Source organism: Rhizopus delemar, genomic scaffold (genome assembly GCF_000149305.1).
Source record: "Rhizopus delemar RA 99-880 supercont3.14 genomic scaffold, whole genome shotgun sequence".
Classification (NCBI taxonomy): Eukaryota; Fungi; Mucoromycota; class Mucoromycetes; order Mucorales; family Rhizopodaceae; genus Rhizopus; species Rhizopus delemar.
Genome location: NW_027137840.1, coordinates 1,183,117 through 1,209,770, shown reverse-complemented (window position 1 = coordinate 1,209,770; position 26,654 = coordinate 1,183,117). Strand labels below are relative to the sequence as shown.

The following is a 26,654-nucleotide window of genomic DNA, read 5'->3' as shown; positions in this document are numbered from 1 at the left end:
TTGGCGTAAGAGTTGCACAGCATATCTTTCAGGTTGTACGTCCTATTGCAATAAAGCTTACGTGTATTAACTCTGACAATTGAAAGACATGAGCATGCAAATGCAAAATTTGGCTTTCAACCAGCCTAAGCTATTACCAATGACCATATGTATAAACTTAAGCCGAAAGAAGACATCCTGAGAGATCACAGAACATATTTCACTAAAACTGTGCTCATTCTTCGTTAGGCATATAAGAAAGTGCAACTTCAAAAGCCCTTGGCTCTTTTTGCTTGTTAAATGTTATATGATATTATTTATTGCTATGTCCGAAACAATGTTCATTGAAATTGAAATTGGCATAAAAAGCATACAATTAGGCAACCGCTAATTTTGACAGCAAGGTTCGACCTTGAGAGCAACAGTATCTTCCTAACGTTGGCCAGTACTGATATTTACATGCCCTAAATCTCTTTTACCGTGGATTTCTCCTGTCATCTAACTTTTTGATCCACTCAGGTTACCAGAAGTAACCTCAAAATCAATTTTTGATGAACCCATTCAGCACTTGGAATTAATTTTCTGCTCTTATTGTTTACGTACGATATTTTTCATGTTTGAAGCTTTTTCATGACAGAAATATACACTATCACTGCAGCTTGGTATGTCATAAAGATAGTAACTAACATATATGCACTATTTTCCCTATATGCTCCAGCCTTCCAACACCGTTTTTCAATTATTAAGTTGATGTACTAATCAGGCTTTAACTATTTAACATATACAAACAGCCTCAAGCGCTTTTATTAATATGCCAACGCATAAATGTTTAATTTCCTAGCTGTTACGTTTTACACCGCTTAGGTTTGCATTGCGTTATGCAATTGAAAAAGCATAAAGTTGCATATACTGAGCCACGCGCTACTTAATTTCGAAGACCTGCAAGCCCCATGTCCAAGCTTAGAAGCACAGGCACATCTTCTCATAGGAGGCCTAGCCAGTTTTCACCATATATCAAGCAAACCTCTTTGTAAAATGAGTTGACAAAAGGCTATCACACTATGCTCTATATAAGGGCTTTGGCTTCTTGGTCATTCCTCCTACACTCTTCCCATAGTAACCACGCATATTTTCCTTCCCACCAAACTAAAAATATTTCTAGCTTTGCAATGAATGGATGCTATAGCAGCTGCCCGGCTTAAGGGGTGGTAATTAACCATGGTGGATAGTAAAGTAAGATACATGGCTTTTTTATGATCCACAGCCCACAAGGACAATCCTTAGTCAACATCCTGCCTGCCTTCCTTTGTATGAAAAAAAAGGTAAAACTGTAATTAACCATCAAAATTGGAGCAAAGAAGCATTTGTTTAGCAGCTGCTTGGCGAATCTCATAACTTTATTGCTTAGAACACTTTAGATATAGTTTCGCCTGTAATATACGCCCACAAGACATCGCCGAACATTGATTACTTATTTTTTAGTAAAGTCATCGGTCCATAGAGAAATTCACGAAATTGCATTTATCTCTACATCTATGCATCCGAAATGCATAAAGCTTACACCAAACGATAGAGAAAAAAAATAGCCTTTTGGCAGTATACTTTTTGCAAAAAAGAAAAAAAATTTCGCAAAGATATTTAAAGTTTTGCTCAGATTTCTACTTTCTGAGTTTAAATTGCTTTAACAACAGAGCAACATTGCTCGTTCCCAGTAGAGAAGCAGTTATCAAGGTCTTGGATTTATTCTTAATCATTCATGTTGGCTTCCATTCATACATGCAAGCACTTATGAAGTCGTATATAAATTAATGTAAAGAATGATGACATTGATAACATATCTAATGGCTGGTAGCGAATTACATCCATGTTCGAGCAGAAAGTAAGCAATAAACTAATCGAGGCCTGTAAATATCTTGTTGCTTTTTATTACTCCCCGTAAAGAGTAATAAAATAACCTATTTACTCGAAAATTAAAACGGAGTGCTTGTATCTTTTATTTATAACTGCCTAGTAACAAGAGGTCGGCTAAGCTTCTTTTTTTTTTTCTCTTTTTTTTTTTAGAACAAACATACATCCATTAATTATAATGTAAAAGCATGAATATATTTATAAAGAATCTTTCTTAAGCCAATAATTTCATTTGAATAAGTAACCTTGATAGCCATTCTTTTATTACTTCCAATTTTTTTGGTTCCATTTTTCAAAGAAACTATTTTGTTACGTTCCCTTGCGTGCGTCAGATGATCTAAGCCAAAACCCACATGTTATTGTCCTATCATTCATTTTTTGAATAAAGCAATCGCAAAAAGCCTTTTGGTTTGTGATACTTTAAAATGCTGTCATATCCCAGCATACTTTAATCATGAATCATCTTCAAGTTATAAGAAACTAGAATAGCGAATTCTTTTCCAAGGATTCATTACAGTCTTTTCTCTGTCACCCGGTCATAGATAATTTTACTCCTTTTACGCAGTACAGACCGGATTAATGTAGCCTCTGATGCTATAACACATAGATGAATAGTAGATCAACCTTAGAAATGATTATAAATAGTCGACCTGCATAACCAGGAGTACATTATATTAAAATTTATTTACATTATGTCAATAGCTATAGGTAACTAAAGCGCATTGAAAAGAACTTATCAAATCTTCTTGAATAGGATGTAAATACTAGATACAATGGTATTAAATAAGAGCAAATATTTCGTAGTTTTGTTGAATTTTATAGTCTTTTAATTTTACAGACTAACACACACGTCAATAGAATACAGCTGTATTGCTTACAAACTAAATATTTACAAATGAGTTTGAATAAGAATAGATACTAACAATTATCATAGTCCTGTACAGACAATTGTAACTTTCATCTCAGCAGATCGTTATCGAGAACAGTTTATAGATATTTTTTATAAATGTCAGATCATATTAGTAGCAACTATGTTTTGTCATGGAATCTGCGGGCCTGCCCAAAATGATCTAAATAGCCGTGAAATCATTCTTTAATAAACGTATTCGGCATTAGAACTATTGTTCAGTCACTTTGATTCCTCATTATCCGCTTTTAATACTTAAAACACGTCAGAAACTACAACCTTTGCCTTTAAGAATAAGATATCAATCCTTGAACAATAAAGTGATAAACTCTCCCAAAAAAGACCATCTGTAGCGGAAGAAACAAATTTCAAAGCATGAGTATGCGCCTTACAGTCATACAGATCAAATTACGAAATTACTTTCTTTTTACGGCGTCAATAGCATCAAAATACAAATTTAACAAAATAGCAAACATTTAAAGGTTGTACCAAAACATGAAGCAATTCGGTACAAGGCTGATTCCCAATAAGACTTTATGAGGTAACGAACGGCGTAATCATCTCCAGCCATACAATCCATTCGTTAAACAATTACCTGAATACTGCCACTTCTTATAGTAGGAACTTCCTACACCTATTCATGCTCCTCTAATCAAACCATTCACTAAATCGTAAAACAGAAGCTTAGAAAAAAAGTCCGCTAGACAAATGAAACAAATTGTACCACATAACCCCTTAGGCATATACACCTGAAAAGATATTTCTGAACACAAGCTGCAAAAAAATATGAAGATTTGCGCGCAGTAACAAGCACTCATGATAAAACCACAACCACATCTACAATGTCAACCAGACAAGTAAGCATCGATCAGGCTTAACTTTAGGCATAAGCCAAAATTTAGCCATAAGCATAGCCATAGCCATAAACATAGGCCACTAGGTGTAAAAATGCCTTTGCCTCATTTATGTATCAAATGGGGTGCCTCTAGTGTCTGAAATCACTCCGATCACTCCCAAAGTAAGCAGGCAACGCTAGATTTTGGTTTTTAGCCATAGCCGTGACGCTAACTATAGATACAGTCATGAAAAGTGCTCCAACCACAACTCTGAAATTAAGCGGGCAACCACAGGATTTTGGGGTTTAACCAGACAAGTAAGCATCGATCAGGCTTAACTTTAGGCATAAGCCAAAATTTAGCCATAAGCATAGCCATAGCCATAAACATAGGCCACTAGGTGTAAAAATGCCTTTGCCTCATTTATGTATCAAATGGGGTGCCTCTAGTGTCTGAAATCACTCCGATCACTCCCAAAGTAAGCAGGCAACGCTAGATTTTGGTTTTTAGCCATAGCCGTGACGCTAACTATAGATACAGTCATGAAAAGTGCTCCAACCACAACTCTGAAATTAAGCGGGCAACCACAGGATTTTGGGGTTTAACCACAACCACAACCACAATCATAGTGACAGTCACAATGGCAGTCGTAATCATAATCATAACCACATCCATTACCACTACCATTGTCACAGTCACGGTCACAACCGCAAATTACAGTATCTGCTTCATTTTTGTTCTTTTTTAATATTTACTTTATATAGAAATCTGTATTTTTACTCAAGTATTGCATTCTTTTCTTTTCTTTTACTTTTTTATCGTAATTGCTTATAATATTATCTTCATATCAATCCATCAAGTCTAACCTTATATTTGTTCATCTTTATTCATAAAAGAGAATCTCTTCCCCCATTTCATATTTAAACAAAATATTTGCTTTCTTAACAATATGACATTTTGTTCAAATTTCATTACAAGTAGATTGAAAATAGTTTGAAATGAACTCATCCCCCCCCCTTTTAAAATATCCCCTATCTTTTGCAAATAGTATATATTTTGTAAAAAGTCATTAGTTATTAGTTATTAGCAATCCAGTTTATTTGTTTAATCTCATAAGAATAAAAAGACTGTAAAATTCAATCAGACTTAAAAAGTTATCTTTTTTATTTAATATTATCATATCTGCTGCTATTTATATTCTTTTCATCAAACTTCAATTAAATCCTTTTTTAACACATACTTTTTATAATTATAGCTGTAATATGAATATCTGTTCCTGCTTATGCAAAAGTAGATTATTTATAATTATTCTGTAAGTAGATCTCTATTTTTTTTATTTATGTCTCATTTTTTCATTCATGTCTCATTGTTTCATTTATTTTATGCTACATTCAAAACCAACTTGTAAACCGTGTTAAATGTGTGAATTTAGTTTATCACCCGAATAATAGTGAAAAAAGGTCTATAATCAATATTTGTAAGGTATTCACTACTCACTAACTACTCACTATTCTGATTTCTTATAAATTCAATATGAATCATCTTTAAAGTATGTTGGTATACGATAATAAGCATAAGCATAAGCGTAAGCATAAGTGTAAGCCTAATCTTAGTCATAAGTTCAAGTATAAGCGCATAAGTATGAGTATAAGCATAAGCATAAGCATAGATCACTATGTGTGAAAATGTCTTTTTGTCTCATTTACATATCAAATGGGGTGCGCCTAGTGTGTCCGGCATCACTCCGTTCACTCTGGTCATTCCCAAAAGTAAGCAGGTAACCCACAGGATCCTATGGTCTAACCTGTAAAGGTCAGTCCTTATGAACATTCTTCTATTTACTATCAAATGAGTAAAGTCTGTGCGGGAAGGCAGGATTTGAACCCGCGTCCAGAGAACACTCAACCTATACAGTAGTTGCTAGCGGTACAAGCGCTAACCCATCATCAAGAACATCGTGGGTTCGAGACAGCCTATCCGCTTCGAATTATATTAACGAACAGCAGACGCTTGGTTACAGAGATTTCAGTTTTCCATCGTCAGGTGGCTTAGATATACGCCTTTCAGTCAGACTATGAAGGTTCGATACCTCGGGTCGACGTTGACTTTTAGAAAAAAAAAAGAGGAAAAAAAGAGGAAAAAATAGAAAATTGCTCTTTTATATTGCGGAATTATAATTGTGACGTGTAAAACACTCAATAAATTTTTTATTTCACTGTCACTTAAAGTTGGACTGTCAGATAATCTTCTTTTTTTTTTTAAGTATATGCTAAAGAAAGTAAATAGCATGAATAATTCATCTAGTGAAGCTCTGTCAAAGTGAAAGACACTGTATAGAGTGTCATAAGTTATTTTTGTTGCTATGCTTGAGGTTTTTCTTTTTGATCTCATTCCTTAAATTATAAATGCAACAGCCAATAGCTATTTAGAAGCAAAAAAAGCGCAAAAAGTGTGTCATATCCCACCAATCACGGCTATTGATTATGAAATTGCGTGATTTTTATCAGCAATTATGTTATCTTTACGTTTTCGCCGTCCACTTCATATTTCTATAAATATCCTGTACTAATTTTTCTTTCCTTTTTTTTTTTACTTTTATATTTTCTCCTTCATTCTTTTTTTTCTGTTACTCGCATTATGTCTGATTTATATTTCGAACCATATGTTACAATTGTCTCCCGCAATAACTCCAGTGAATTTGTAGACCCAATTGTTGCTATTAATACTCGTACACGTTTACGTGAAGGTAACTTCATTATTTGGCATCTAGAAACGACTGACATTTCTTTTAGATGAAGCTGAACATATAGTGCGCCCTGTTAATGCTCTGTCCGTATTAGATCGTCAACGTTATTTTAACTCTCAAGGTATATTTGCGAAATAGTTTCTACATAAATACTAAATGAATAATTTTTAGCCTCTATGGGAGTTGAGGAATTTGTGGATTATCCATCCAATGCTGGCCAGCAAATATCCAATGATATATTTAAGTACATCCTTGGATGCGTTTATGACGGTGCTAGTGACCAGTTATCTCCTGCTTTCGTAGATAATATGTGTGAAACAGTTCATGGTGAAGTCAGTATTTCCACTGATATTGACTCCTTTGCTTATGTCAGTCATGACGTACCACTTCGAAACTCCTGTGGTCTTATTATCAGGCCATTACATGCAAGTAGCTACATGTCTGATACAGGTGTAACTTGGTCTCACGATGTTTATACCAAGAATGTCAGTGTTGGCATCCACAGAATCCCTAATTTGCAACTTTTAAAGTCAGGACAGCTCCAGGTAGTTTATTCGTTTTTTTTAGAGTATTCCCATTTAACAGCTATCTATAGGTGTGTATTTGTTTTCCTCGCATTTACCAGGGGCTTGTTTTGACCGAAGGTGTTAGCCCTTCATATCATGTACCAGATCACTATCGTGTGCAGTTTGTTGATCTTGTTCTCCTTCCAGCCTTGGATATTGCTTTTGATACATCAGTAGTACCTGTGCCTTTGGATTATGAGTCTGCTGCTCATTTTGGTTTGGGAAAAGGTATCCACATTAGTATGCAAGAGTTTACTAGATTGGAAACAGCGATGAGGGACATTCTCTTGCATAATTCACGCCTGAATAGCGTTTTTGGTGACTTCTTCTTTGTAACCTGGGGTATGGGCATGAAATCTCGGTTTTCTGAGGAAGAGACATTTATGGATGCCTTGACTTCCCAAGGGTTTATTTGGGATCGTGTTGATGTTACAAATTTTTATTTGGACTTGGGCGTCAATTTTGGCTGCCCTCAGCGTGGTTTGACCGGCATGTGGTCGACTGGTAATAGTACGAACTTTCGTGCTATTATCGACAACTTCCTGGCTGTTGAAGAAAAGTTTTTATCGAGCAAGTATCGGCACGATCCTTTTTGCGATCACCTTGGGATTGGTGGCTTTAAGTACGCAAACCCTAAATCTGATTTTATAAGGGTCACTGCGTACTCCCATTCAAAGGAACCATTTTACCGCAGATCAGCATTTGGTGAGAGACATGGACAAGACTTCCAGCCAGACGAAGTATTCAAAACTTCAGAAATCTTCATGAAGCACGTAGTAAGTGAAGATTCTACAACGTACATCAGGCTTTAGCTTATAATGATATATAGAACAGGAAGAAGCATTGTCTATCTTTGATGACATCTAAGTCATATGGGGTACGGCTTGAAGTGCGTTTCAAAGCAAGTAGCTGGGATACGCTCTATAATCGAACTATGGAGCTAGCCAAGTATGTTTTTAACATTGTATGTGTAAATATGCCAATGCTATTAGTTTAGGAACTCTCTTCCAGGACATATAAATTGGTACAAGTCCAAAGCTCTTTGGTGCTATGTCGAAAAGCGTCTGGATGCTTTAGTTGCCTTAGCAAAGAATATGAATAGCCAGAAAAATTGTCGCTATACAGCACGACAGCTAACAGGTGTAGCGCTCATTGCATTCATGCTTTCTTCCTTAGTTCACCGGCCTTCTGATCGTAGCTGGTGGAAGCCATTTTCCGATCAATTAAAATCGCATCGGTGCCGCAAGTCGATGGCTTTGTTTGTACCCGGTCTGTTTCAATTATCTGAGGATGGTTCCCAGTGGTCATGTGCTATTACTATGAAGCAATATCTCCATGATATATTCCATGAAGGTATTATTCAAGAGATACTGCATGATCATGACTACGTAGCCGAGTTGTCTGAGTGGCATTATAAATTGCCGATACTCCTAGAAAAAAATATCGCAGTCAACAACTTGAACCTCGACCTTGGTCTTTATGATCAATACATAGACCTAGTTAACAAAGTGAATTATCATTGGGACCATGCTGTGCTCTACGTAGGCTGCTATGGCTTGACTGATGCTTTGGTAGAGCCTTTTGTGAACTTGCTTATGCATGAAGTTCTATCAAAGTTCTCAAAATGGGACAAATACTGCAAAAATAAAGAATCCTACCAAAAACTTATGGCATATGGTTCAAACTTTTTTCGCGACAAGGAGTACCTGAAGGATATTTTGAAGGTATCATCTTAAACATTTGATTACTTTTTTAGCTAAATCTTTGATAGGATGGTCATTATACCTTAGCAAAAACCCCTCATGTAAGAAGACAAATAGAGGACCTACTCCTTCCTGGCTATTGTCAAGTATTAGAAAATCCTGAGTCCGTTGCTTTTCAACACGTATCAAGCCCATGGAAATTGTTACAGGCTCGGGCATGCTATATTACGCTATGCATAAACAATCCACATTTAAAATCAGACCTCATCAGACTTCGTCAAGCAATGCTCAACCATATATATGACAAGTTTATGTTTATCCCAAGAATTGCAAAGGACAGAATCTGGACTGTAAGCAAAGGTCTACTCTTTTATGAAATTTAATGTCCTTTATGTATATTATGTATCCTATGTCTTTTTATGCTTTTTTATTTTTTTATGTTCAGTATGCAATAAATATCCATCAATATGTATTATTCCTTCTTTTAAATTCTTCATTGTCCCTTTGGTTTATAGCGATTTTTTTGATCTAACGAAACATCTTGCTAGTCACTGTGTAGCTGGCATCGTGTATTAAGCGAAGAACGTTGTTATTGTTTGTAGTTAAAACTGTTATTTGCTTGAAGAGCCATTGGATGTAAGTGCATTCTACTATGCCATTTAATTATAATGTGCTCTCATGAATTGGAAAAGACAAAAATGAACTATTATAAAGCGACCAATTGTATCAAAAATATAGTGAACTGTGCTATCCCACGTTATGTAAGATTGTAAGTATCTAACTTTTGACATTGCAATACGTTTCTGGTCTGGGAGAAGCTGTTGTAATCGCGGTTGTGTCTATACAACGCTGTCAATAGTAGGTGAAAGAATATGAGCAACTTTTTTCTAGTAAGTACATTTTGCACTGTATCAAAAAGTCCATATCACCTGTCGATTTGAGACTTTCGCGACATATCTCTAAGGCTGCATATCCCGCTATAGTAAAGATTCATGTGTTAACTCTGAGAACTGAGGAGGGAACAAGGATGCAAATTTAAAAATTTGGCCTTGACTTGCATAAATTATGACTGGCGACTATGCGCTTACATTTAAACCACCAAAGGATATCATGGAAGGCAACATAATATACTTGACTAAGACTGTGAGCATCTTCCGTTACATATACAAGCCAGTGCAACTTCAGAAGTCCTTTTCCTTTTTGATTGTTTAATTTTTCATTTTGTTCTTTATCGGTATGTCAAAATCTATATCAATGGATAAACAATTCAACATAAAAGCTGCACTACTAGACAGTCGAAGCTATATGATATTGCACATGAGCATCGTGTGCATTTCAGTAAACTTAAAGGATATACGTGACAGCTTTTTTCAAAAAAAGTCATATCTGTAGAGTAGTAAACATAGTTTTGACGTTGGTGCTGTAAAGGAGTATACTAAGTTATACGTCAATACCAGCCATCTTACTCTATCTTATAATGAAGAACAGTAGTCAAAGATTAAGCTAGGATTGACAAAGCTACGTGTTTCCAAGTATAGAGTGATATGATCAGTGTTTGTCATCTTAAAGAGACTAGCCAATTGTTAACTCTAAAAGTAAGTAGTCGAAAGATAGCTGACTGGTTATTATCTCTACTGTTTAACTTCAGATGTATATATTAGATCATTGACAAGCTTTAGCTTAACCATTTATTCTTCAGCATGACATCGCTATCGAGTCTATATCTTCTATATGAATACTTACAAAGTACACAAGCAGATGCGACCTTTTATTTACAAATTGTGGTACTTTCGTAGTATAAAGAGTTCTAAAACAAAGAAGAATGACTAATGCTTTATATGGCTGGTATTTCTTTTTTATTTAAGCTTTTTATGCCATTTTCGGATTAAAACATGGACAGCCACTTTTACATTAAAAATGTGCTATATTTTATACTATATAAAAGCCATCACTTCTTGTAGACAATGACAATGAACTTAAGCAACTGTGAGTACTAAATTTCAGCAGTAGGTAGAAATTTGTAATCACTCCAATATGTTAAGTTTGAGTACATAGGATTTAACACCGAGCCCAACTTGTTCTTATACCAATTCATCTTGCTCACTTCTACTGTCTTTTGACATATTATTAAGACACAGTGCTGTTGCTTTGGATTGTAGATTTACAAATAAGTTTAGATGATGATAGGTCTTCCTAGTCTATAACTAATTTTGACAACGAAGTTTGGCTTTGGCGACAGCAACTTACTCTTAAAATCAGCCTATACTGTTTTTTATTCATGCCTAAAATGCTTCAATCATAGCTAACTCTTATCGCCTTAACTTTCTAATCAGCCCAGATTACTCCTTATCACCTTAAAATCGATCTTTGATAAAAATATTAATCTCTTAGAATCAATGCTCTGCTCATGATCCTTTACGTACGACATTTTTTGGTGGTAAAGGCACGTACCCATCAATGTTCCCTGGTATGTCATGAAGATAATAACTAACATGTTTATATTATATTAACACTATTTCCCAATCTTTGGATAACATGTTTTAAGCCTTTAATTGAACTACTGATCAGGTTCTAACAATTCAACATATGCAAGCAAACTCGATTACTTTTATTAAGCTTACACATGCAGTATTTAGCATTGTAGCAATTATTTCCTTTTAGCTTTTAAGTTCATGTAGCATTATGCAGCTAATAATGTACAAAGATGCATATACTTAGACAAGTACACATCTTTCCCTAGCCAAGAAGGCTAGACAAAACCCTTGATACAAAAGACTGTCGTTTTCTACTGCTTATCAGGCAATCCTCAAGGTAAAATTAATTCACCAAAGGACATTACGTTGTGTTCTGCTTCAGGGGCTTGATCATTGCACCTTCAATCTTTTTATAGTAAGGAATACAGTTCCCTATCTTCTAAACTAACATCAATTCTGGTTATGTAGCTAATTGATACTATTAAAGCGGCCTAAGCTAAAGCATAGTGATGTATTTGGGTCTAGAATAACATAGAATACTTGGCATTTTCATATCCCACTCCCAATAAAATACCGCCTAGACCGCATCCTGCCTGTCTTCCTTTTTATGAGAAAAAAGGTGAAACTGCAATTAATCCTTAAATTTAATGCAAAGGAAACATTTTTTTCAACGGCACTTTTGTCAAGCTCATAAATTTAAGCTTCGGGATGATTTAAATCTATTTTAGCCCCTTATATGAACCAATAAGACATTACCGGATATTGATTATTTATTTTTTAGTAAAGTCATCGGTCCATAGAGAAATTCACAAAACTGCATTTATCTCTACGTCTATGCATGTGAAATGCATAAAGCTTACACCAAACGATAGAGAAAAAAATTAGCGTTTTGGCAGTATGCTTTTTGCAAAAAAGAAAAAAAATTTCGCAAAGATATTTAAAGTTTTGCTCAGATTTCTACTTTCTGAGTTTAAATTGCTTTCACAACAGAGCAACATTGCCAGTTCTCAGTGGAAAAGCAGTTATCAAGGTGTTGGATTTATTCTTAATCATTCATGCTGGCTTGCAAACCCATAACTTTATTGCTTAGAACACTTTAGATATAGTTTCGCCTGTTATATACGCCCACAACACATCGCCGAACATTGATTATTTATTTTTTAGTAAAGTCATCGGTCCATAGAGAAATCCACAAAACTGCATTTATCTCTACGTCTATGCATGTGAAATGCATAAAGCTTACACCAAACGATAGAGAAAAAAATTAGCTTATTGGCAGTATGCTTTTTGCAAAAAAGAAAAAGATTTTCGCGAAGTTATTTAAATTCTTGCTCAATTTTTTATTTTCTGATATTAAACTTTTTTAATTTCAGAAAAGCTCCACTAGCCTTTAGCAGAAAAGCTGCTGTCAAGATATTAAGCTTACTATTCGTCACTTACGCTGGTTTTGAAACATTCACGTAAAAGTTTATAAAGCTCCCTATAAATTAATGTAACATGAAAGGTGTTTTGTTAATTAACATAGAAGAAATCGGTGCCTAAACAAAGGAAGGCAACAAAATAATTTCTTTTTCTTGCTCTCTATTTTTGTTTTATGAAATGACTAAACGCCAAAGGCACAAAAAGTAAAAAGGAAAGCTCAAGCACTGGTCAAATGTAAGTTCATAATAACAAAAATAATAACGAAGTCTAATGTCGATTCCTTTTTTTTTTTCTTTTACATTAGGAATTCCTAGTGAAACACATTTGAATGACAAGCGTGAACCTCATGCGCAAAGTTATTCTTTCAGGCATGATGAAATTATAGTAATATTAAGCTTATATTGCTAAAAAGGCCTTTTTGGTAAAGAAAGTTGTCATTGCTAACATCTCTAATGGCTAAAGACTAATGGCTAATGGCTCATGACTAATGGTTAATAGCTATCTACATCCATGTACAAACACAAGGTAAGCAATTGACTAGCATAAGCTTAAGAATATATGTTATTTTATATTATCCGTCATAAAAAATAATAAAACGATCTGTTTACATGAAAACAAAAACGTTTTGTATGAATTTGTTAATTATAGCAGTCTTGTAGCATACTGTTAACAGAGATATTTGTTGTATAATGACAGAAGTATTCAAGAATAAGATAAAAACAGAGATAAAAAAAAGTTTCAATACGTTTGAGACTTATCCTTATTTCAACTCAATATGTAGAGATTATTGCAATCGAAGTCAAGTATTTTTATTATATAGTGCAAGTGGCTTGATATCTTTTGTTGTGAGTGTACTTTTAGCATTCAGGTAATTTAGCAAGAAGTACTTATAATTTTCGTCATCATTTACGAGTATGATAACTTTTCATTTGTTCTTCTGTATGTCTATCATAGATTATCTTTCTTTTCTGGAAAATCTTCACTTATTTGAATTGTTGTATGTTAGGAAAAATTATATAAAAAAAAAGGGTAGAAACAAAGATCAGGAAACGGTTTGTGTACTTTTTGAGACTGATCTTTATTTCAGTTTAAGTTTAAGTAAAAATTATTCTAATTGAAGGCAGGTATTTATATCTTATTGAGTGAGTGGCTTGATATCTTCTATTGTGATCGTTCTTCTAATCTTCAGGTACATTAGCAAGTGTCATCTCTAATTATGATTATGAAAACTTTTCATTTGTTCTTTTGTATGTCTGTCATAGATTATCTTTTTATTCTGGGAGTTCCTCACTGATTTGAATAACGTTATTTTACGCGTTATTTCAATTATGTGAAAGATTAGCAACATTCCTGACATCGGATTGGATTTTTGACAATATAAAAAGATCTTGTTATTTTAGTTGATACTTCTTTTTATTAAAGAGCAACCATGAACACAATACATATTTTAAAAAAGTATGTTTAATCGGAATTGGTTATATGATCTTATTTAAATAAACTTTTATATTATTTTATTTTATTTTAACTACGATGTTATATTAGGGCTTAAATTTATTCCCATAATCCGAGTAATCAGAAACATTCCTCGCGTTGGATTGGAGTTCTGACAACAGGAAAAGATCTTGTTATGTTTGCCAGCATTTCTTACGAAACATCCATAATTAATACAATAAAAGTTCTTTTGGAATATGTTTACAAGAAACTAGTTGTATGGTCTTATTTAGGTAAGCTTTTATTTTATTTTCATAATAATCGTGTATAAAAAATTTTATATGTCAATGTCAACTACAATCAGCTACTGTTTTTCATTAGGCAAATCCAGCAGAGGTTGTTCATACCTCCTCACCTCATATACATAATGACCAAATGTCTTAACCTGGCAGCTATGACTAACAAAACTGAAATTTTTATACAATGCATGCATAATGTTCGAATTATGGATTTTGCTTTACAAATCCATATATATCAGACGACATTCTGTTTTTTTTTTGACCAACACAGCAATTACTAAAGTCAATATAGGGAAACTTCGCACGTTATACGCAATCACATAAAGAGCTTTGAACAGATTGCATTTTGTCTTTCCTCACACGAAGACCAGAGAAGAACATTGAATATTGTCTCTTGCTACAATCAAACGAAGCTTTTAAATCGTAACATGCTCGAAATAAATTTTTTGGCTGAAAATATTTTGCATCTTCATCTTTACATTACTATTTCTTAGCCGACTTTATTTTTTATTTAACCTACTGGCAACATTGCATTCAACTCAGCCATTAGGCAAGGGTTCGAATCCGACAGTGGACAAAGTTGCAACATATCTATACGACCTTTATCCTGATTGATATGAAATGGGGTGCGATTAGTGTTTCTACCACAACTCTGAAATTAAGCGGGCAACCACAGGATTTTGGGGTTTAACCAGACAAGTAAGCATCGATCAGGCTTAACTTTAGGCATAAGCCAAAATTTAGCCATAAGCATAGCCATAGCCATAAACATAGGCCACTAGGTGTAAAAATGCCTTTGCCTCATTTATGTATCAAATGGGGTGCCTCTAGTGTCTGAAATCACTCCGATCACTCCCAAAGTAAGCAGGCAACGCTAGATTTTGGTTTTTAGCCATAGCCGTGACGCTAACTATAGATACAGTCATGAAAAGTGCTCCAACCACAACTCTGAAATTAAGCGGGCAACCACAGGATTTTGGGGTTTAACCAGACAAGTAAGCATCGATCAGGCTTAACTTTAGGCATAAGCCAAAATTTAGCCATAAGCATAGCCATAGCCATAAACATAGGCCACTAGGTGTAAAAATGCCTTTGCCTCATTTATGTATCAAATGGGGTGCCTCTAGTGTCTGAAATCACTCCGATCACTCCCAAAGTAAGCAGGCAACGCTAGATTTTGGTTTTTAGCCATAGCCGTGACGCTAACTATAGATACAGTCATGAAAAGTGCTCCAACCACAACTCTGAAATTAAGCGGGCAACCACAGGATTTTGGGGTTTAACCAGACAAGTAAGCATCGATCAGGCTTAACTTTAGGCATAAGCCAAAATTTAGCCATAAGCATAGCCATAGCCATAAACATAGGCCACTAGGTGTAAAAATGCCTTTGCCTCATTTATGTATCAAATGGGGTGCCTCTAGTGTCTGAAATCACTCCGATCACTCCCAAAGTAAGCAGGCAACGCTAGATTTTGGTTTTTAGCCATAGCCGTGACGCTAACTATAGATACAGTCATGAAAAGTGCTCCAACCACAACTCTGAAATTAAGCGGGCAACCACAGGATTTTGGGGTTTAACCAGACAAGTAAGCATCGATCAGGCTTAACTTTAGGCATAAGCCAAAATTTAGCCATAAGCATAGCCATAGCCATAAACATAGGCCACTAGGTGTAAAAATGCCTTTGCCTCATTTATGTATCAAATGGGGTGCCTCTAGTGTCTGAAATCACTCCGATCACTCCCAAAGTAAGCAGGCAACGCTAGATTTTGGTTTTTAGCCATAGCCGTGACGCTAACTATAGATACAGTCATGAAAAGTGCTCCAACCACAACTCTGAAATTAAGCGGGCAACCACAGGATTTTGGGGTTTAACCAGACAAGTAAGCATCGATCAGGCTTAACTTTAGGCATAAGCCAAAATTTAGCCATAAGCATAGCCATAGCCATAAACATAGGCCACTAGGTGTAAAAATGCCTTTGCCTCATTTATGTATCAAATGGGGTGCCTCTAGTGTCTGAAATCACTCCGATCACTCCCAAAGTAAGCAGGCAACGCTAGATTTTGGTTTTTAGCCATAGCCGTGACGCTAACTATAGATACAGTCATGAAAAGTGCTCCAACCACAACTCTGAAATTAAGCGGGCAACCACAGGATTTTGGGGTTTAACCAGACAAGTAAGCATCGATCAGGCTTAACTTTAGGCATAAGCCAAAATTTAGCCATAAGCATAGCCATAGCCATAAACATAGGCCACTAGGTGTAAAAATGCCTTTGCCTCATTTATGTATCAAATGGGGTGCCTCTAGTGTCTGAAATCACTCCGATCACTCCCAAAGTAAGCAGGCAACGCTAGATTTTGGTTTTTAGCCATAGCCGTGACGCTAACTATAGATACAGTCATGAAAAGTGCTCCAACCACAACTCTGAAATTAAGCGGGCAACCACAGGATTTTGGGGTTTAACCAGACAAGTAAGCATCGATCAGGCTTAACTTTAGGCATAAGCCAAAATTTAGCCATAAGCATAGCCATAGCCATAAACATAGGCCACTAGGTGTAAAAATGCCTTTGCCTCATTTATGTATCAAATGGGGTGCCTCTAGTGTCTGAAATCACTCCGATCACTCCCAAAGTAAGCAGGCAACGCTAGATTTTGGTTTTTAGCCATAGCCGTGACGCTAACTATAGATACAGTCATGAAAAGTGCTCCAACCACAACTCTGAAATTAAGCGGGCAACCACAGGATTTTGGGGTTTAACCAGACAAGTAAGCATCGATCAGGCTTAACTTTAGGCATAAGCCAAAATTTAGCCATAAGCATAGCCATAGCCATAAACATAGGCCACTAGGTGTAAAAATGCCTTTGCCTCATTTATGTATCAAATGGGGTGCCTCTAGTGTCTGAAATCACTCCGATCACTCCCAAAGTAAGCAGGCAACGCTAGATTTTGGTTTTTAGCCATAGCCGTGACGCTAACTATAGATACAGTCATGAAAAGTGCTCCAACCACAACTCTGAAATTAAGCGGGCAACCACAGGATTTTGGGGTTTAACCAGACAAGTAAGCATCGATCAGGCTTAACTTTAGGCATAAGCCAAAATTTAGCCATAAGCATAGCCATAGCCATAAACATAGGCCACTAGGTGTAAAAATGCCTTTGCCTCATTTATGTATCAAATGGGGTGCCTCTAGTGTCTGAAATCACTCCGATCACTCCCAAAGTAAGCAGGCAACGCTAGATTTTGGTTTTTAGCCATAGCCGTGACGCTAACTATAGATACAGTCATGAAAAGTGCTCCAACCACAACTCTGAAATTAAGCGGGCAACCACAGGATTTTGGGGTTTAACCAGACAAGTAAGCATCGATCAGGCTTAACTTTAGGCATAAGCCAAAATTTAGCCATAAGCATAGCCATAGCCATAAACATAGGCCACTAGGTGTAAAAATGCCTTTGCCTCATTTATGTATCAAATGGGGTGCCTCTAGTGTCTGAAATCACTCCGATCACTCCCAAAGTAAGCAGGCAACGCTAGATTTTGGTTTTTAGCCATAGCCGTGACGCTAACTATAGATACAGTCATGAAAAGTGCTCCAACCACAACTCTGAAATTAAGCGGGCAACCACAGGATTTTGGGGTTTAACCAGACAAGTAAGCATCGATCAGGCTTAACTTTAGGCATAAGCCAAAATTTAGCCATAAGCATAGCCATAGCCATAAACATAGGCCACTAGGTGTAAAAATGCCTTTGCCTCATTTATGTATCAAATGGGGTGCCTCTAGTGTCTGAAATCACTCCGATCACTCCCAAAGTAAGCAGGCAACGCTAGATTTTGGTTTTTAGCCATAGCCGTGACGCTAACTATAGATACAGTCATGAAAAGTGCTCCAACCACAACTCTGAAATTAAGCGGGCAACCACAGGATTTTGGGGTTTAACCAGACAAGTAAGCATCGATCAGGCTTAACTTTAGGCATAAGCCAAAATTTAGCCATAAGCATAGCCATAGCCATAAACATAGGCCACTAGGTGTAAAAATGCCTTTGCCTCATTTATGTATCAAATGGGGTGCCTCTAGTGTCTGAAATCACTCCGATCACTCCCAAAGTAAGCAGGCAACGCTAGATTTTGGTTTTTAGCCATAGCCGTGACGCTAACTATAGATACAGTCATGAAAAGTGCTCCAACCACAACTCTGAAATTAAGCGGGCAACCACAGGATTTTGGGGTTTAACCACAACCACAACCACAACCACAACCACTGTAACTGCCATAACTGCAGCCATATCCACTACCGCAACTATAACCACAACCACAGTCATGGCCGCAAAGTGCAGTATCTGCTTCATTTTTTGTTCTTTTTTTATATTTACTTTATATATAAATCTGTTGTTTTTAGTCAACTATTTCATTATTTTCTTTTCTTTTACTTTTTTATCGTAATCGCTTATAATATTATCATCATATCAATCATCAACTGTAATCTTATATTTGTTTATCTTTATTTAAACAAAATATTTACTTTCTTAACAATATCACCCATTTTGTTCAAATTTCATTATAAATAAATTGAAAATCCATTGGAAATAAATTGAAATCAACTCAACCCCTTTTAAAATAACACGTATCTTTTGCAAATAGTATCTGTTGCTTATGCGACTTATATCAAGTCATTAGTTGTTAGCAATCTCCCACTTAATTTGTTTTATCTCGTAAGAACCAAAAAACCACTATAAAATTCAACCAGACTTAAAAAGTTATCCTTTTTTTTTTAATATTATTATATTTGCTGCTATTTGTATTCTTTTCAACTTAATTAGCTATAGTTGTAGATCTAGCATAAATAAATTTTAATATGAATATCTGTTCCTGCTTATGCAAAGTAGAATATTTAAAATTATTTCTTGAGTACATCTCTATTTTTTTCATTTATGTCTCATTGTTTCATTTATTTTATGTTTATGCTATATTAAAACCAACTTGTAAACGTGTTAAAGGTGTGAATTTAGTTTATCACCCGAATAATAGTGAAAAAAGGACTATAATCAATCTTTGTAAGCCATTCACTACTATCATTTCTTACAAGTTGAATATGAATCATCTTTAAAGTATGTTGGTATACGACAATAAGCATAAATAAGCATAAATAAGCATAAGCCTAAGCCTAACCTTATAAGTACAAGTATAAGCATAAGTATAAACATAGATCACTATGTGTGAAAATGTCTTTTTGTCTCGTTTACATATCAAATGGGGTGCGCCTAGTGTGTCCGGCATCACTCCGTTCACTCTGGTTATTCCCAAAAGTAAGCAGGTAACCCACAGGATCCTAGGGTCTAACCTGTACTAGTCAGTCCATATAAACATTCTTCTATTTACTATCAAATGAGAAAAGTCGGAGAGGGGAAGGCAGGATTTGAACCCGTGTCCAGAGAACGCTCAACCCATACAGTAGTTGCTAGAGGTACAAGCGCTAACCCATCATCAAGAACATCTTGGGTTCAAGACAGCCTATCCGCTTCGAGTCATATTAGCGATCAGCAGACGCTTGCTTACAAAGATTTCAGTTTTCCATGGTCAGGTGGTTGAGATATACGCCTTTCAATCAGACTATGAGGGTTCGATACCTGATATCGACGTTGACTTTCAGAAAAAAAAAAAAAAAAAAGAGGAAAGAAAGAGGAGAAAATGGAAAATTGCTCTTTTATATTGCGGAATTACAATTGTGACGTGTAAAACACACAATAAATTTTTTATTTCACTGTCACTTGGAGCTTGACTGTCAGATAATCTTTTTTTTTTGAAGTATATGCTAAAGAAAGTAAATAGCATGAATAATTCATATAGTGAAGCTTTGTCAAAGTGAAAGACACTGTATAGTGTGTCATAATTTGTTTTAGTTGCTATGTTTGAGGTTTTTCTTTTTGGTATCATACCTTAAATTATAAATGCAACAGCCAATAGCTATTTAGAAGCAAAAAAAGCGCAAAAAGTGTGTCATATCCCACCAATCACGGCTATTGATTATGAAATTGCGTGATTTTTATCAGCAATTATGTTATCATTACGTTTTCGCCGTACACTTCATATTTCTATAAATATGCCAGACTAATTCTTTTTTCTTTTTTTTTTTGCTTTTATATTTTTCTCCTTTATTCTTTTTTTCTATTACTCACACTATGCCTGATTTATATCTCGAACCTTATGTTGAAATTGCCTCTGGCAATAATTCTAGTGAATTGGTAGAGCCAATTGTTGCGATTGGTACTCGTACACGTTTACGTGAAGGTAACTTCATTATTTGACATAAATAATCATCTGATATTTTTTTAGACGAAGTTGAACATATAGTGCGCCCCATGAATGCTTTGTCTGTATTGGATCGTCAACGTTTTTTCAATGCTGGTGGTACAGTGATGAACGTCATATAATTATATGCCTAATCAATGATTCATAGCATCCATGGGAATTGAGGAATTTATGCATCTTTCATCCGGTATGAATCGACAGGTATCCGATGATATACTTCAGCATATACTTGGATGCGTTTACGACAACAGCAGTGACCAATTATCTCCGGTATTTGTTAACAACAGCTGCGAACCTGTTCCTGGTGATATCCGTATATCCACAGACATTGACTCCTTTGCATACGTTAGTAGCGACCTGCCTTTAAAGCACTCATGTACATTGGATATCAGACCACCATACAGTAGTAGCTACACGACTGATACTGGAGTAGCCTGGTCTCATGAAAGATATACGAACGATGTTAAAGTTGGTGTGCACAAAATCTCCAATGTTCAATTTTTACATAGCGAAAGGCTTCAGGTACTTTTTTTTTTTTTTGAAAAAACGAATCTTAAAGAAAGTTGCTAGGTTGCCATTTTCTTCCCTGGAATTTATCGTGAAATGGTTCAGACAGAAAGTGCACGCCCATCATACTTTATACCTGTTCTTTATCATGAAAGGTTCGTCAATATGGTCCTTCTCCCTGCTTTGGATATTATCTTTGATACGTCAGTTGTACCAGTACCTTTAGACTACCAATCAGCTGCTGATTTTGGGTTGGGGAAGGGCATTAGCTTAAGTATGGAAGAGGTGTCGCAGTTGATATCTGCTATGAGGGGTATCCTTTCACGTAACTCAAGTCTAAGTGCTATATTTGGCGACTTCTTCTTTGTAACGTGGGGTATGGGTATGAAATCCAGGTTTGTTGCGGACGAGAATTTTGTGCATGCCTTATCTTCACAAGGCTTCATATGGGACAAAATGGATCTTAGCAACCTCTATCTGGACTTAGGCATCAACTTTGCAAGCCCTCAACTTGGTCTTACAGGATTATGGTCGACTGGAGAAAGAAAAGATTTTCAGTCTATACTGGAATTGCTTTTTGAAGACGAAAGCTTTCATAAGAGCATGTACCGTCATGATCCTTTTTGTGGTCATTCAGGTATTGGTGGGTTCAAGTACGGGAATCGCAAGTCCGGTTTTATTCGGGTCTCCGCGTACTCCCATGCAAAACAGCCTTTTTACAGCCGTAGTACATATGGAGAGAGACATGGCAAAGATTTTGATGCTGACGACGTATTCAAGGTATCCCCAGGATTTATTAAGCATGTAGTAAGTAATTATTTTATTATGTAAACCGGGCTGTAGCTTACTTTAATATTTAGGCCAGGATGAAGCACTGTTTGTCATTGATGAAGTATAAGTCATATGGAGTGCGATTGGAAGTGCGCTTCACAGCGAATCATTGGGATGCACTATATAATCATACTATGGATTTGGCCAAGTATGTAATTGACATCGTACATATAAATATTTAACGCTATTTCTTTAGAAACCATCTTCAAGCACATGTCAATTGGTACAAGTCTCATGCTCTTTCATCCTTTGTTGAAAAGCGTCTGGACTCTTTAGTTGCTTTAGCAAAAAACATCCATAGTCAGAAAAATTCTCGGTATACAGCACGGCAACTTACAGGTGTAGCACTCATTGCCTTTATGCTGTCTTCATTGGTACACCGACCATCTGATCGTAGCTGGTGGAAGCCATTCGCAGATCAATTGAAAGCGAAACGGTGCCGCAAGTCCATGGCTTTGTTCACACCTGATCTCTTTCGGTTATCTGAGGATGGTTCCCGCTGGTCATGTACGGTGAGCTTAAGGCAGAGTTTAGATGGTGTCTTGCATAAGGACATCATCAACAAAATGACACCTGAGCTTGCTGATGGAATTGAATTGCCTGAATGGCATTACCGCATGCCAACCCTCTTTGCATTGACAGAAGCTGTAGATTTGAAGTTTGACCTTGGTTTGTATGCTCCGCATATAAATTTATCTAGCAAGGAGAATTACTACTGGGATCGTGCTGTGCTTTTTCTAAGTCATTATGGTCTAAGCGATACTTCGGTAGAGCCTTTTGTCAACTTGATCCTGCATGAAGTCCTATGCAAATTTTCAAAATGGAACAAGTATTGCAAGGATAAACGATCATATCAAACACTTATGGCATATGGCTCCAACTTTTTTTGTGATAAAGAGTATCTAAAGGACATTTTAAAGGTATCATCTTAAACATTTGAGTAGTTTTTTAGCTAAATCTTTGATAGAATGATCATTATACCTTAGCAAAAACCCCTCACGTAAGAAGACAAATAGAGGACCTACTCCTTCCTGGATATGGTCAAATATTAGAAAATCCTGAGTCTGTTGCTTTTCAACATGCATCAAGTTCATGGAAATTGTTACAAGCTCGGGCATGCTACATTATACTATGCATTAACAACCCACATTTAAAATCAGACTTCATCAGATTTCGCCTAGCTATGCTCAAATATATCTATGAAAACTTTGAGTTTATCCCAAAAATTGCAAAGGACAGAATATGGACTGTAAAAAAAGGGCTACTGTTTTATGAAATTTAATTTTTTTATGTATATTATGTCTTTTTATGCTTTTTCTTCTTTTATTTTCAATATGCAATAAATAACAATAAACACCCATCAATATGTATTATTCCTTCTTTTAAATCTTTCATTGTCTCTCTCACTTATAGCCATTTTTTTGATCCAACGAAACATCTTGGTAGCCACTGTGTAGCAGACATCATGCTTTAAACGAAGAGCGTTGTTGTTGTCCTTTATAGTTTATGTTGTCATTTGCCTGTAGATCCGTTGGACATAAGCACCTTCTAATACGTCACATTAACTATAATATGTTTTCATGAATTGGAAAAGGCAAACATGAACTATTGTAAAGCGACCAGTTGTATCAAAAGTATAGTGAGCTGCGCTATGTCGCGCTACGTAAGTTATAACCATCTAATTGTTAACATTGTAACACGCTTCTAGTTTGAGAGAAGCTATTGTAACCACGATGGTTTCTATACAACGCCTACAACAGTAGATGAAAGAATATGAGCAACCTTTTTGTGGTAGGGGCATTTTTTACTCCAACCAAAAGCCCAATGCAAACTGCTGGCTTGAGCCCCAAGTATCATATCTTTGAGGTAGTATATCCCATTGCAGTAAAGATTTCATGTATTATCTCTGAGAATGGAGGGAGGGATGAGGATGCGAATTTAAAAATTTGGCTTTGGCCAGCATGAATTACGACTGGTGACTATAGGCTTGCAATTAAATTAGCAAAAAGGAACATGAAAGACCACATAAAGTACTTGACCAAGACTGTGATCATTGTTCGTTACATATGTACGCAAATACAGCTTCAAAGTCCTTGGCCGCTTTTGTTAGTTCAACTTTTCATGCTCTTCTTAATTGATATGCCTAAATCTATATCGATAAATAACCAATTCAGAATAGAGGCCGCACTATTTGACAACCGAGGCTAAATGATATTTCGCATCATCATCGTGTGCATTTCAGTAAACTTAAACGATATACTAGATAGCTTTTTTCAAAGTCATATCTGTAAAATAGTAAACATACTTTTGACTCTGTTGCTGCAAAAGATTATACTATGCTACAAGTCAATACTAAAACTTTTACTGTATATTAGAATGCAGAACAGTGCACAAAAGATTAAACTAGGACTGACAAAGCTACGTACTCCAAAATTTAGAATGATAGGATCAGCATTTATCATCCTAGATAGTCTAAGCAACTGTCAACCCCAAAAGTAAGTAGACGAAAGACAGTTGACTGGCTATTATTTCTGTTGTTCAACTTCGGATGCATTTATTAGATCATTGACAAGCTTTAACTTAATCATTTACTCATCATCATCCTTTTGTTGCCGATTCTATACTTTTGATATTGCTGCTCGCAAGGAATACAAACAGATGCCACTTTTTTATTTACAAATTGGGGTACTTTCGCAACATAAAGAGTTCTGAAATAAAGAATGGCTAATATCTTATATGGCTGCTATTACTTTTTACTTAACCTTTTTATGTCATTTACGGATTAAAAAATGGACAGCTACTTTTACATTAAAAACGTGCTCTATTTTCTCCTATATAAAAATTATCACTTCCTGTAGACAATGACACTAAAGGTAAGCAACTGTGAGTAGTAAATTTCCACAGTAGGTAGAAATTTGTAACCACTCCAATATGTTAAGTTTGAGTAGATAGGATTTAACACCGAGCCCAACTTGTTTTTATACCAATTCATCTTGCTCATTTCTACTGTCTTTTGGCATATCATGAAGACACAGTGCTATTGCTTTGGATTGTAGGTTTACAAATAAGTTTAGATGATGATAGGTCTTCCTAGTCTATAACTAATTTTGACAACAGCAGCTTACTCTTAAAATCAGCCTATACTGTTTTTTATTTATGCCTAAAATGCTTCAGTCATAGCTAACTCTTATCGCCTTAACTTTATAATCAGTCCAGATTACTCGTCATAACCTTAAAATCGATCTTTGATAAAAATATTCATCTCTTAGGATCAATGTTCTGTTCATGTTCCTTTACGTACGACATTTTTTGGTGGTAAAGGCATGTACCCATCATTGTTCCATGGTATGGCATGAAGATAATAACTAACATGTATACTTTATACTCCCTATATTACCTAATCTTTGGATAATATTTTTTAAGCCTTTAATTGAACTACTGATCAGGTTCTAACAATTCAATATATGCAAACTCGAGTGCTTTCAGTAAGCTTATACATACAGTATTTAGTACTATAGCAATTATTTTCTCTTAGCTTTTAAGTTCACGTAGCCTTATGCAGTTTATAATGCACAAATATGCATATACTTAGACAAGTACACATCTATCCCTAGCCAAGAAGGCCAAACAAAACCCTTCATACAAAAAATTGTCGTTTTCTAAATCTTATCAGGAAATCCTCAATGTAAAATGAATTTACTAAAGGACATTACATTGTGCTCTGCTTCAGGGGCTTGATCATTGCACCTTCAATCTTTTTATAGTAAGGAATACAGATCCCTATCTTCTAAACTAACATAAATTCTGGCTATGTAGCTAATTGATACTATTAAAGCTACCTAAGCTAAAGCATAGTGATGTATTTGGGTATATAACAACATAGAATACTTGGAATTTCCATGTCCCACTCCCAATAAAATACCGCCTAGACCGCATCCTGCCTGTCTTCCTTTTTATGAGAAAAAAGGTGAAACTGCAATTAATCCTTAAATTTAATGCAAAGGAAACATTTTTTTTCAACGGCATCTTTGTCAAGCTCATAAATTTAAGCTCTGAAAAGCTTTAAATGTAGCTTAGCCCCTTATATGAATCAACAAGACATTACCGGATATTGATTATTTATTTTTTAGTAAAATCATCGGTCCATAGAGAAATTCACAAAATTGCATTTATCTCTACGTCTATGCATGTGAAATGCATAAAGCTTACACCAAACGATAGAGAAAAAAATTAGCTTTTTGGCAGTATGCTTTTTGCAAAAAAGAAAAAAAATTTCGCAAAGATATTTAAAGTTTTGCTCAGATTTCTACTTTCTGAGTTTAAATTGCTTTCACAACAGAGCAACTCTGCTAGTTCTCAGTGGAAAAGCAGTGATCAAGTGTTGGATTTATTCTTAATCATTCATGCTGGCTTCGAAACCCATAACTTTATTGCTTAGAACACTTTAAATGTAGCTTCGCCTGTTATATACGCCTACAAGACATCGCCGAACATTGATTATCTATTTTGTAGTAAAATCATCGGTCCATAGAGAAATTCACAAAATTGCATTTATCTCCACGACCATACCATCAACATTTATGAAATTTGCATCAAAAGATGAAGAAAAAAATTAGCTTTTCATTGGTATGCGTTTTGCAGAGAACGAACGTATTTACATGGAGATATTTAAATTCTTGCTCAGTTTTTTATTTTCTGAGATTAAAAAAATTAATTTCAGAATAGCT

At 35.6% G+C, this 26,654-nt stretch overlaps 4 protein-coding genes across 4 annotated transcripts; 3 read left to right on the top strand and 1 right to left on the bottom strand.

Moving 5' to 3' along the window:
- Positions 1 to 4,170: 4,170 nt before the first annotated feature.
- Positions 4,171 to 4,317, bottom strand: RO3G_14794 (uncharacterized protein; the record flags this gene model as incomplete). Its single annotated transcript, XM_067669378.1, has 1 exon — positions 4,171 to 4,317. The coding sequence occupies one exon, from the start codon at positions 4,315 to 4,317 to the stop codon at positions 4,171 to 4,173; it is 147 nt and encodes a 48-aa protein (XP_067525479.1).
- Positions 4,318 to 6,267: 1,950 nt separating this feature from the next.
- On the top strand, positions 6,268 to 8,678 carry RO3G_14793 (uncharacterized protein; the record flags this gene model as incomplete). The annotated part of the gene is made up of 6 exons (XM_067669377.1): positions 6,268 to 6,376; positions 6,423 to 6,497; positions 6,548 to 6,921; positions 6,972 to 7,718; positions 7,772 to 7,890; positions 7,940 to 8,678. The coding sequence occupies 6 exons, from the start codon at positions 6,268 to 6,270 to the stop codon at positions 8,676 to 8,678; spliced, it is 2,163 nt and encodes a 720-aa protein (XP_067525478.1).
- A 10,814-nt stretch (positions 8,679 to 19,492) lies between these two features.
- RO3G_14792 (uncharacterized protein) lies at positions 19,493 to 19,869 on the top strand (the record flags this gene model as incomplete). The annotated part of the gene is made up of 2 exons (XM_067669376.1): positions 19,493 to 19,586; positions 19,676 to 19,869. 2 exons carry the CDS (start codon positions 19,493 to 19,495, stop codon positions 19,867 to 19,869), a joined length of 288 nt encoding a protein of 95 aa, XP_067525477.1.
- Positions 19,870 to 20,459: 590 nt separating this feature from the next.
- On the top strand, positions 20,460 to 22,859 carry RO3G_14791 (uncharacterized protein; the record flags this gene model as incomplete). Its single annotated transcript, XM_067669375.1, has 6 exons — positions 20,460 to 20,568; positions 20,614 to 20,688; positions 20,738 to 21,111; positions 21,160 to 21,903; positions 21,957 to 22,075; positions 22,124 to 22,859. 6 exons carry the CDS (start codon positions 20,460 to 20,462, stop codon positions 22,857 to 22,859), a joined length of 2,157 nt encoding a protein of 718 aa, XP_067525476.1.
- Positions 22,860 to 26,654: the final 3,795 nt, after the last annotated feature.